At 38.9% G+C, this 12,850-nt stretch overlaps 1 protein-coding gene across 3 annotated transcripts in view; it reads left to right on the top strand.

Moving 5' to 3' along the window:
• Positions 1 to 12,850, top strand: part of znf462 (zinc finger protein 462) — a 52,449-nt gene that overhangs the window by 35,391 nt on the left and 4,208 nt on the right. For 2 of the 3 annotated variants that reach the window (XM_088355625.1, XM_088355626.1), the window contains exons 5-10: positions 685 to 1,046; positions 2,578 to 2,696; positions 4,768 to 4,968; positions 9,375 to 9,603; positions 9,672 to 9,838; positions 10,884 to 11,104. In XM_088355625.1, the coding sequence (XP_088211751.1) occupies positions 685 to 1,046; positions 2,578 to 2,696; positions 4,768 to 4,968; positions 9,375 to 9,603; positions 9,672 to 9,838; positions 10,884 to 11,104 (1,299 nt within the window). The remainder of the gene's footprint in view (positions 1 to 684; positions 1,047 to 2,577; positions 2,697 to 4,767; positions 4,969 to 9,374; positions 9,604 to 9,671; positions 9,839 to 10,883; positions 11,105 to 12,850) is intronic. The other variant, XM_088355627.1, reaches the window with a different exon arrangement.

The following is a 12,850-nucleotide window of genomic DNA, read 5'->3' as shown; positions in this document are numbered from 1 at the left end:
GTTCATATTCTGAGGAGGCTCGGAATAGCCCAGGAGATAAAAGTCCTTAACCAAATGCCAGACATAAATACTTTTTAGTCAACCTTTGCACTAGACCATAGCAAGAGTTTTGTCTATGCATTTGACATAAGATTCTTAATATCTGGTGATTCTTAGACCGTCACAATGGAGAAGTTTACTGTGTTGATGCCACATCTCATTTTATGAGTTCATTTAGTGCAGAGCCAAGCTTTCCATAAGCATGGGTGAGCCTGCTTGAGGATGTCAAATAAGTCATGGTTATTTTCAGCTGGCTTGTGTATTGTAACCAAAAGATGAGGCAATATGGAAATAAAGTGGTTCTGCGCGCATCTATACAATACAGATCAGGAAACAAGGTGGTTTAGATATGCTTTGTTATCCACAGAAGTGTAAGGTTTTGCTGCGTTTATGTTGCTTGTACATTTTCAACTACGCACAGGTATTCTATGCATCACAACACCATCACTTGAATTTGAGGTTGAGTAATAGCCGTGGTAGCCGTAAATGCATGGCCGAACGTAGGTCTGAAACTATTTACAGAGAGGAAATTAGATTTAAAGTCCAGGCCTAAGTCCACACAAATAGGCTCACAATCTGCATTGTTTAGTGCATCATCTATGTTAGTGAATAAATACTTACTTGAAATCATTTGTAATGGTTCAGCAGGAAGTCAGCGAGGTAGCCCTTACCATGCCATCGGAGAAAATCGTTAATGGTGATCTAGAGGAGGATGAAACGGGAAACTTTGAGAGGGCAGAAGACGGCACTGCAGAGCTCGCCTCCCACCCTGCAGCTTCTTCCACTGTTTCTACAGCACCAGACCTTGATGCCATCGATGGAAGATCCTCAACGCTAAAGCAACGGCTGGCGACCGGGGGCCACCCTTGCACCCAGTGCGACCGGGTCTTTATGTCTATGCAGGGTTTGCGCTCTCATGAGAGAAGCCATTCGGCCATGGCCATGATCATCAGGGAGGACAAGTATAGCTGCCAGTATTGCCAATTTGTCTCACCCTTCAGGCACAAGTGAGTGAAAGCAATAAAAGCCAAAGCATGTAAATGAATGACATCCTCATTTACTGGGTTTTTATGTTTTGTTTATCATTTTTAGGACTCCAACTATCAGTTCTTAATCTGTCCCAAATGAATAGGACATCACCATGCAAAAAAGTTCATTTTATTGTAATTTGTTATTTTTTAGTCCAATAAAATGTCAGAAAAAGGAAAATGTTTATAATTTTTTTATCAATGAAAATCGATATTTTAAAATACTCCATTTAAATCTGTTTTTTTAACTATTATTCCCAATACTTTAAAATGTCACTCAATTGAAGACATGTATTGATGTATTCATTAAGTGGTTTTATTTTTTTTACTTTTTAATAATTGAGAATATCAATTCCATTCAGTGTATAGACCCCCTAAAATTCCATTTTAATTTTTTGGGGTACATATGCCCATAATAAATACAAACAAAGAGACAACGACATAAACCTTATAATTATTATTTATAACTCAGTTTTTATTGAGTTTTCCATGGAAAAATGAAAACCCGCCACACACAAATTCAAAACAGCTAAATGAAAAGTTCAACATCATATGTGGAAAAAGAAAAAAAACAGTATATTTGACAGTATAAGTCTATGTATAACGCTATGTACTATGATAATTCAGAGGCGTTGCAAAATTCAGGTTGGGATAAGAAGTTACCTAAGTCATCCCATCACTCTAGTCACATTCAACCTGTCATGTGTTTTTAAATATAAGGACTTTCTAGTGTTTATGCGGGCAGCTCGGCAGTTTTGAGGTCATGGGTTCAAATCCAGCTACCAGCCTTCCTGTGTAGAGTTTGCATGTTCTCCCCGTGCTTGCGTGGGTTTCCTCCTGGGCACTGCGGTTTCCTCCTACATTCCAAAAAACATGCATTTCAGGTTAATTGGCCGGTCCAGATTGTTCTTGGGTGTGAATGAGCTAGTGAGTTGTCTGTCTCTGTGCCCTGCAACTAGGCTGGATACTAGTTCAGGGTGTCCCCTGCCCACTGTCTGAAGATAGCTGGGATTGGCGGTGCAGATAATGGATGGATGGACGGATGAATGAATAGTGTTTATGCTGTGACATGTTGATCTAAAATTGATAGTGGGGGATTCCATAAGGGCAATTTTACAAATCTTTGTGCCCCATTAAAAATAAATTGGAAACCCTGTGTAATGTCGAAGTAGATTTTTTTTAAGGCTTTGACACATTTTTCTAAAAATCTACTATGTTTTAATCCATCACACTTGTAGTGAGCAGGACTGAGATTCAGGTGTAACCCCCACTGTATACTGTAGGCCCTGACCTAGAAACAGACAGCACTCCCATGCCACCTAGGCAGGCTGGCATTGAAAACACAGCTTTCCCACAGGCCTTCTCACCAGGGGATTGTGAGAAGATGAGTTCTACCTTTTTCTCTGGAATATCCACATCAAAACTATAACTGTGCTTGATTTTTATGATTTAACCTGCATTTATTTTGTTATTGTTTTAACTTGGTCTTCTCTGATTTTCTCATGACCAGTCTGGACAGACACATGCAGTCTAACCACGGCCACCACAAACCCTTCAAGTGCAAGCTATGCCCCTTTAAGTCTGCCTACGTGGGTCGCTTGAAGAGTCACCTGCATAAAGCACACACTGGTAGATATATACATCCACAACAATTACAGTAACATCATTAGAGAACCTACAGTTTTATTTAACATTCTAAATAAAACACGCTTTCATGTTCAAATAGTGGCTGTAGTCTCCAATGATTTTTAAGACTATAAAGAACACCAAAAAAAAAAAAAATGGCCAGAAATGTTAATGTTCCGGTACACTGACAAAATTGGAAAAGCCTTATCACATTTGTGCACTCATTTTTGTGCAAATACTGATCAGTCGAGACATTTTATCACTGACCAAAACAGGGATCAAACCGGACAGCTATGCTATGGTTAAAACACCAAATCCCAACAACCAGTGCGCAAAGGAAATGGATGTTTGTTGTCAGGTGCATTAACATTGAATGCAATGGGAATCGAATCTGGATCACGGTGGGGAGAGAACCAGATCCTATGCACTAGACCTTTATGGTCTTAGTCATTATCACACTACTTTTAGTCATGACACTAGATACTTTAGTAGAGAGAATTTTGTTTATTTTTTTCTTAGATTAAACTAATATTATGAAAGACATTTTGTGCATTATGTGCAGCCTTGTGATGATTTATATCTCTCTGAATCACGCATGGTTTTCTCTTCATTCGGTTCAGAACGACCACATTTCTTAGCACGATGCATTTCTCTATTATGCAAGTCAGCGATACATGACTGAATTTTAGTGGTACCATGGACGGGTTTAATATCTGACAATGTTCTCAAGGCCCTGCCCAATAATAACATCAACAATTTGGTACCGTGACTAAAAATAGTGTGAAGTGTTGACTATCCCCGTGTTGTAATCTAGAGGATTGGCTCCAGTGTACTTAAGGTTTCAATCTGCGTTCGATTCCTGTTGCATCTAAATAAATGCAATTTTATGCAGCTTTTTGCAATTGTGACCAGTGATCTTTATTCAACATTCTAAATAAAACACGCTTTCATGTTCAAATAGTGGCTGTAGTCTCCAATGATTTTTAAGACTATAAAGAACACCAAAAAAAAAAAAATGGCCAGAAATGTTAATGTTCCGGTACACTGACAAAATTGGAAAAGCCTTATCACATTTGTGCACTCATTTTTGTGCAAATACTGATCAGTCGAGACATTTTATCACTGACCAAAACAGGGATCAAACCAGGCAGCTATGCTATGGTTAAAACACCAAATCCCAACAACCAGTGCGCAAAGGAAATGGATGTTTGTTGTCAGTTGCATTAACATTGAATGCAATGGGAATCGAATCTGGATCACGGTGGGGAGAGAACCAGATCCTATGCACTAGACCTTTATGGTCTTAGTCATTATCACACTACTTTTAGTCATGATACTAGATACTTTAGTAGAGAGAATTTTGTTTATTTTTTTCTTAGATTAAACTAATATTGTGAAAGACATTTTGTGCATTATGTGCAGCCTTGTGATGATTTATATCTCTCTGAATCACGCATGGTTTTCTCTTCATTCGGTTCAGAACGACCACATTTCTTAGCACGATGCATTTCTCTACTATGCAAGTCAGCGATACATGACTGAATTTTAGTGGTACCATGGACGGGTTTAATATCTGACAATGTTCTCAAGGCCCTGCCCAATAATAACATCAACAATTTGGTACCGTGACTAAAAATAGTGTGAAGTGTTGACTATCCCCGTGTTGTAATCTAGAGGATTGGCTCCAGTGTACTTAAGGTTTCAATCTGCGTTCGATTCCTGTTGCATCTAAATAAATGCAATTTTATGCAGCTTTTTGCAATTGTGACCAGTGATCTATTCGGACTGATCAATCAATACTCAAGTACAGCACTTTTAATTTTTTGCGGAACCGTTGCCCCTACTGAAGTTTTGATTCCATGCACATTATAGTCCGGTGCACCTTGTATATGAAAAAAATATCACAAAAGACAATTTTTGGGGGGTGTGCCGTATAAACCAGTGCGCCTTATAGTGCGGATAATTCGTTAATTTAGTAATTCTCTTTTAAAAACATGCAACATTTTATTTCATTCTGAACCAAGCACAATAGTTTGCATATTCTAACATTTCACATTGTATTTGTTCCAATCAGGTGAGCAGCACACGTACAAGTGCTTGTCCTGTCCCTTCTCCTCCATGACCATCAGCCAGTTAAAGGAGCATTCGTTGAGAGACCACGGCGAGGCACTCACGCTGCCCAAACTGCGGGCTGCCACACTCGCCGCTCACGCTGCCCTCAAGAGCCCTGGCCGAAACACCGCCAATGCAGAGGAAAGCCCCTTGTCTTTGCAAGGTATGGATTTTGGAAGACCAGGATATTTTTCCGTGCCCTTATGCGCCACCACACAAAATGTATGACAGAATGTGACAATGAACAGGGAAATAAGTGCTTTCACTATAATTTATTTTTAAATTCCGTGTTTTAAGCACTATAAGATGCACCCCCCCAAAATAGACTTTTGTCATATTTCATTTTGATGCTGGAGGCATCTGGCTCAAGCTCCCATCTCTTGTCTTTTTAATGCACAGATTAGGACACTTAGCAATGGGTGGTCTTGCAGCCTGGGGATGGCCTCCATCTAGCAGCAGGTTTAAAGATACATTGTATGATGGAGAAGACACGCCACAAAACAGTCGCCATAAGCACCAATGAGGATAATTGTTATAATTTATTCTTCTATTAAATAGTATGCTGAAAATGTATAGAGACAGCAATGATAATGATGATAATGATGATGAAGCGACTGTGCATCCACAGAACCTATGTAAATATGTGTATTTGTTAGGTGTTTATTATATGTAAATACACAGGAGATCTAGCCGTGAGACACAATCATTAAGAAAGTCGAATGGGTAGGATTAAATAAACATGCTTCTTCCCATTCCTTTTCGGACATGTTACTTTAACTTTGTTTTTTTGAACTTATTGTTTGTTTTTTTTTTTTTAATTTTCGTTTTCTTGTGTTAAAAAAAAGTTCTATTCATTCATTTAGGCGCATGGAATTGGAACCACAGTAGGAGCCTATGGTATTGATTTGTGAATAACCATTGCGCATTTTAAACACATATGGATCGTATTGGCCCCTTGATTTTTTGCAACCGCTGTCAACGACCGAATTACTTCCCACAATACCCCCATCTTCATTCAGGCTTTCGAACTGCTTTTTTCTGTCATGGCAAAGCTAATAATTTTGCACAATATTTGAGAATTAAGTTGTACTCAGTCATTGAATTTGAGTATTTAGTGTATTGAATAATAAGTAGGTTGACTGTATTTAGAGGTAAGATCTTGGGCCCAAACCCGGCCCATATCTAGCTGAATATCGGGCCGGGTTAGGGCATAGAATTTCATGAAGCCCTTGCCGAGAAGCAAATACGAGTCTGCACAATGTCACCAGTCACTGAAATATGGCATGCCACATATACTTGATAAGCTTAAACTTCAAGATATGCTGACCCCCCAGTGTAGCTAACCAAAGACGTCGTCTTGCAGCCATTACATTCAATGATAGTACGCAACCATGGCCTTGTTACATCCGCGACAGTCTCGTGAATCCAACTGTGTACAATATTTACGCCAAAACACACCACAATGCTGACAGATATAAAAAAAAAAATCCACCGAAAAGCATTTCTGCATCGATGGACGTTGCTTGTTGCTTGCCATAATTCCCGTTTAGAGATAAACAGATTAGTAAAATTATTTTCTGTAGACTGTTAGCATCTGAACTTGTGATTGACATCTTATTTGGGCCAATTGCAGGCTATTTTGCGGTCCAGAACCCATATTAGCCTATACGGGCCTGTATAATTTAAAAGGACCTACCTTCTTTACCTCCAAATAACTAGAGCCAATAGTGACCAATTCAAATGATTATTGACACATTTGTTAGCCAATGAAATTCTGAATAAACCGATGTGGAGATGTCCCTATTACATTCAATTTAGACCCTGGAATAAGTGTACATAACTTCACTAGTGATTCATTTTCACGCACCATGTTTACATGCAAGTGTCCATAATCATTGATTGACTTCTGGAAAGAGAATTCAAAGGTTGGAAACTCTTTCACAATGTCTTAAAAAGTCGCCCAAGTAAAATATACATTTGCAAAGATTTTGGTGTTGAAAACTGGTCGTCTGTAAATGGCCACTTTTAGAAATGCCTAAACCTACCCTTGGAAAAAGGTGTAAAATACAATGTTTAGTTTTTCGGATTGTGATCAAATTTGACAAGGTACCAAGTAAGGCTTCAAGCTATTGTCTCACCTGTTTTACAGTTCAGATGCCCACGCTACACTCGTTTCCAGGAATTTAATTGCAAAAATAAAATCTTTCCTTTTTAGTGTTTTCTAACTCATTACTCAATGTTGCTAGCACTTGCAGTGAATATTTCGGTTTGGGACAAAACTTCAGAGTCTTACCTTTCAAAAGAAACAGAAATCTTCCATATTCTCAGACAGCATTCAATTTACTTCGGGTGCATCTTAGATTAGGATTGAGGCAAATTTTACGGGAACATTAAGGGGTTAAGTTAGGCCAGACCAGGCTTGTCTCTCGTGGTTTTATTTATTTATTTATTTGTTTATTTATCTTATTTTGTGTTTTGTGCCAGATCTGCACAGTGCATGGTGGCACACTTTTTCTACTCTAGTAATTATTTGGATGACTACTTATTTACTTCTACTTAAGTAATATTGTACCGAAGTAACAGTACTTTTACTTGAGTAACACACTTTAGTGCCGCGCGTAGTTCGGAGCTCCACTTTGGCACCGAAGTGCACACTTGATTTGAGGGACCAAGCCCAAAGTAAACCCGAAGTTGCACCTTGGCGCGCACCTTGTAGCTGCACGTACTTCAGCCGAAGCTCGCACCAAAGTACAGTACTTCGGGTTTAGTTCTGGCCCAGTCCCACAAATCAATTTATTTGATTTGCTCGGGCAGGTTTAGGCTTTTATACCAAAGTCGGATTTTTTAAGCCCGATATTACATTTAATTGTAATTAATGTGACCGCTCACTCTGTGACGCCGTCGTATGACCAGTACCAATCACACAACTGATACTGTCTTTATTTTGTCTACAAAACGGTCTCAGATAAGTTTACCCATTTTTAAAGTCAACTTAATTGACTGTGTTGACTTTTTCCCCTGCCCTAGTGCAAATGCACTTCAAACCCAGCAACACCCTCTGACAAAAGGCGTTCAGCTCAAGGACGAAATCCCTTTGAGCAAACTCAGCAGTTGCTGTTTATGCAGTAATGTGTTGTATAATGACCTCTATGTTGTTGCTAACAAGCAGAAATTGAGTAGTAATGTATGTTAAATCTTTAAGTCGGAATTTTTTTTCTTATCCGCTTTTTTTCATAATGTCTTATTTTAGCAACACATTCCAATTGTCTTGTATTGATGTATGTACAGTACATATACATGTATTAGTAAAAATGTCATATATACTTATTATCTGCAAAGCATGCTAGATCTATCTGTTGGATTCTTCCATCTTGCTGAAAAAGTAAGGAAACATTCAGTATGAAGCTCAACTTCAATTTATCTTTTTAGCATGTTTCGACAAAATCCCAAGTGCTGAATGGTGCATTTTCCAGGTAGATGGATATTCTATTAGTGTCTCGTAGTTTATTTATTGAAGTGTCTGAGTCTCAAAGTAGGGCGAGATGAGCTTGCTCCCATAAACTCTCATGTGAGAACCAATGAAGAACGTGCACAGTCGTGCTGCTGCTCCTATTACTATCCTCGGAGGATATATCCATGTGATTGATATTTAAATTTGAGTGTGAGGCTTGATCGTTGTACTTATCAGATAATATGTTTAAATTTGAACGCCTGCAAATAAAAAACTTTTAATCTTAAAAAGGTTTGTATTACTATAATTAAGTGAATATTGCCCACCACAGGCAATATTCACCAAATAATAGTGATTTTCATGGTTCATTCAAGGTCCTAAATGCTTGCTACACATTGGCGAAAAGAAAAAAAACATAGTGAGGAACTCTCAAAAGTTTGTAAATTCAAACGAACCCAACTAACCTGTGCACGTGTCAATTGGGTTCCACTTACATCCAGCGCATTGTATTGCTCCCAAAATCAAAAAACAAACCTAAAACATAATTAGGATATTACTGCAAAATGCAAAAAGTTATCTTACGTGAGTGAAAATTGGTAATATACACATTATGCAATATTTGGTGTTTATTCTTGTAACACAAAAGAAGATATAGCAAATCAGTGTTTAAGATCAGACAGAACGACAAAATGTGAGAGAACTCTTCATTTTTAGCACAGAATCATTGAAACTTCCAGAATTGCATTCTTGAGAATTACTGTTTTTATGTTCAAATCAATAATTTGATATATTCTCAGCATTTTCCAACAAACATACTGTACATGAAAAAGCTGTATTTAAAAAAAATCCAAATTGGGCACAATTTCATGATCTTACCACATATTTATTTTATTTTTCTATTATCAGCAATTTATTACTCATGTACCAGGTGTTTTTTTTTTTTTTTTGCCAATAACATTGTACCACCATATAGAGTGTGCCTATATTTCACTCCTACATCAGTTCTAAAACTTGCTCCTTTAAATTTTTGTCTTTATAGTACATAACGATAACTGATTTCTGAAATATTCACAACGAATATGCTTCATTTAATATTATTGTCTGTGCTCATCATTCAGATCCCTCATACTGGGAACCGGCTGACGTCTGTAAGCAGCTCAGTCATTACGAGATCGCTTCTCGCACCCACACATCCTCCAGTGACCATCGGACTGACAGCATTCTAACCTGTGAGTTCTGCGAGTTCAGCTCAGGCTACATGCAGAGCCTTAGGCGACACTACCGGGACCGCCATGGTGGCAAGAAGCTCTTTAAGTGCAAGGACTGCTCCTTCTTCACCTGCTACAAGTGAGACATTTCTATACTGAAAAATTCAACTTTGGATGTGATATAAACGAAGTTGGCCATGTTATTAGGAATACATTCACTTTGCACGTGGAGGCTGGCCACCACAACAACAGCAGCCAGGCAACCATCATCAACAAGGTGCCAGAGGACGACCAGAAAGACCTTCGCTGCCCTCTTTGTCTTTACCACACTAAATACAAGAGCAGCATGATCGACCATGTTGTCCTCCACAGAGGTACGCAAGTATGATTACAAATGTGTTGGGCTTTAAAGGTATTGCCGAGTTCTTAAACATGCGAAATGTGAGGAAATAGTACATTGCTTTTGTATAAAAGCTATATATATTTCATTGGTGTAATCCAATTATTTGCCAAGATAATGCATTTCAAAGACAGCACGTCTTTGTCTTCCTGACGTGTGATGTCATCGAAGGAACAACAGCAAGCTAGGAGGCCATTTGAAGACAGTATGTCTTTGTCTTCCTAAGCTGTGATGTCATCGGAGGAACAACAGCAAGCTAGGAAGCCAGTCGCCATATTGTTTTACGTGTTAATTAGTCGAAAGGTTACAAGTGTTTTAAGCAAAGTTCTGTTAGTTTTCGTGGAGAATACCTAGGTCTTGTGTCACACATGGATTCCGTAACGGTACAGCAAAAAAAGGGGGTTAACTGGCTAAAGCCACAAACGGAACATTCGGGGGACAGGTGGGGAACGAAATTCCTCTTGCGGAACCTCCAGAGAAGAAGTAACAAAGAACAATGACGAGTGGATAATACAAAAAAAACAGTGAGACACAGAGAGATTTATCACAAATATAAGAATTCGGTTTCCTTTGGCCTCGGTCCCTCAAATGAAGTTAATTCGTTCGGCTCGGGCTGGTTCAGGCTTTAATACCCGTGGGCCTCGGTCAGGTCTGGCTGTATTTTTTTAGGCCTAATTTCACCTTCACTGCCTGTTTTGGAGCTGCCTTACATTTTGTGTTATTGGAATTCTCCATTCTGAAAGTGTTGTGTTCCTTCAATTTCTGAAGTACCGCGGCGCGTGGAATTCTTAGCAATATATTTACATAATTGTGAAAAGGAACACTACATGTTCCAAGTCTACTTGAAAAGAAATGCGTTTGGGATTACCTTTAAGCATCAATCCCTTTTTCTCACAGTTATTTGATTATTTCTAATTCACTGAGTAATCCTCATTAAGGACAAAGGCTGTATAAAATATCGGATGCATGGCATTATAATTAAGCAAACGTACTTAAAGTAGCCATTTTATGTCCCCTAGAAGAGCGTGTCGGTCCACTAGAGGTGAGCCGCTCCAAGCTGTCTCGTCACCTCCAGGGTGTGGTTTTCCGTTGCCATAAGTGCACGTTCACCTGCTCCAGCGACCAAGCCCTGCAGCTTCACCTAAACAAGCATGAGCTTAAGCCTTACCGCTGCCAGTTGTGCTTCTATGACAGCCGCCGCCGCAGCCAGCTGGAGGAGCACCTCCGCCTTGAGCACAAGGTCAGAATCATGAGAGTCCACGTCACTCTTGTGTGGATCAAATCACAGAGAAAACATATGTGATATCACCTACTTACTTTGTATGCTTTGGTGTCCTAATATCACATTTATTTGAAATAGTTTTGGTGCTGTCACTAGCCATATTGGGTTATTTCATTTTTTTTTTTTTAAATCTGATAAGTCAAACATTCGGGCACGGCGGCGCAGTGGTTAGCGCGTGTGCGGCACAGTTCTGAGGTCGTGGGAACCTCCTGCGTGGGTTCAAATCCAGCTCCCGACCTTACTGTGCGGAGTTTGTATGTTCTCCCCGTGCTTGCGTGGGTTTCCTCCGGGCACTCCGGTTTCCTCCCACAATCCAAAGACATGCATTTCAGGTGAATTGGCCGGTCCAAATTGTCCCTAGGTGTGACTGAGCGAGTGAGTTGTCTGTCCCCGTGTGCCCTGCGATTGGCTGGCAACCAGTTCAGGGTGTCCCCTGCCCACTGCCCGATGATTGCTGGGATGGGCTCCAGCACCCCCGCGACCCTACTGAGGATAAGCGGTGAAGCTGATGAGATGAGATGAGATGAGAAGTCAAACATTCTCTCCACTTCTTCATCTGTGTGTCATAAACTTTGCAAAAGACAGAAAAAGAAAACAAGTCTTTTAACAAAATACTATAAGAGCTTTTTTATGCACATATACATATTAAACCAAGAACTTATTGACATACAGGTGAAGCACTTTAACCAACCAGAATGCATAATGCAAATCAGTGTTTCTGGCATCGAAGAGTAAAAAAAGTGTGATGTTTAGATAAGTTCTAATGACTTTTTGTATGTAATATGTACCACTGGTGGTCTGGTCACAATTTATGGGCGCCCTCACCGCCTTGATCTGGGTTTGATATTTTACGATTGTGATCAGCAATAATTACCGACTGATTAATCAATGCACTATTGTATGCTGTAAGTGGATAAAAAGCCAACGGGTTACATGGTAGCTCTTACTGTAGTCTCACTTTCATGCGCCGTATAACCCGTTGCGCATAATTTATAAAAAATATATGACAAAAGTCAAGTCAAGTCATTTTTATTTGTATAGCTCTTAATCACAATTAGTCTCTAAAGACTTCTTTTGACGGTGTGCGCCCTACAATCTGGTGCACTTTTTAGTGCTGAATCTACGGTAGTTTAATCAACTTCACACACCTGAATAGTTTTTGATCTTTTTTAGTATGTTACATACGTTTATTTTTGCATGAGAACTTAGAACTTTGCTAAATAATTGTCTTGGGCAACATTTAAACCCCTGCATTTTGTCAGAGCTGAATTTTGTCTCTTAAGAATTTAAATTGCTAAATTAAAATGATGTACTATGAATATTTAATTCAAAATAAAGATGCTAAATCTGTAATAATCATCAGCATATTACATAATCAGCAAATGGCGGCGCCCTCTGTTGGCTGTGGCTGCATCGGCTCGCTACAACGGGTCAGGTGTATCGACATTTCGTTCTGTGTACATTGTTACAAAGAATAACAATACAAAGGAAATTATTATTATTATTATTATATGGGGCTTGTGTGGGATCTCGTTATTTTATAATACAAATTGTTGTTAGCTAACTTTCATCACTGCATCAAGGTAAAATGAACACCAACACTAACAGCATTTTACCTATAGAATACAATTGATTTAATTTTTGACAAAATGTACAATAGTTGACTAATTAAGAAATATTCCAGTTTAAATAAGTAATTAAATG

Source organism: Urocampus carinirostris, chromosome 16 (genome assembly GCF_059441175.1).
Source record: "Urocampus carinirostris isolate Australia breed hairy pipefish chromosome 16, RoL_Ucar_1.0, whole genome shotgun sequence".
NCBI lineage: Eukaryota > Metazoa > Chordata > Actinopteri > Syngnathiformes > Syngnathidae > Urocampus > Urocampus carinirostris.
The sequence above is the reverse complement of the archived record's forward strand: the minus strand, read 5'-3'. Positions and strand labels throughout refer to the sequence as shown.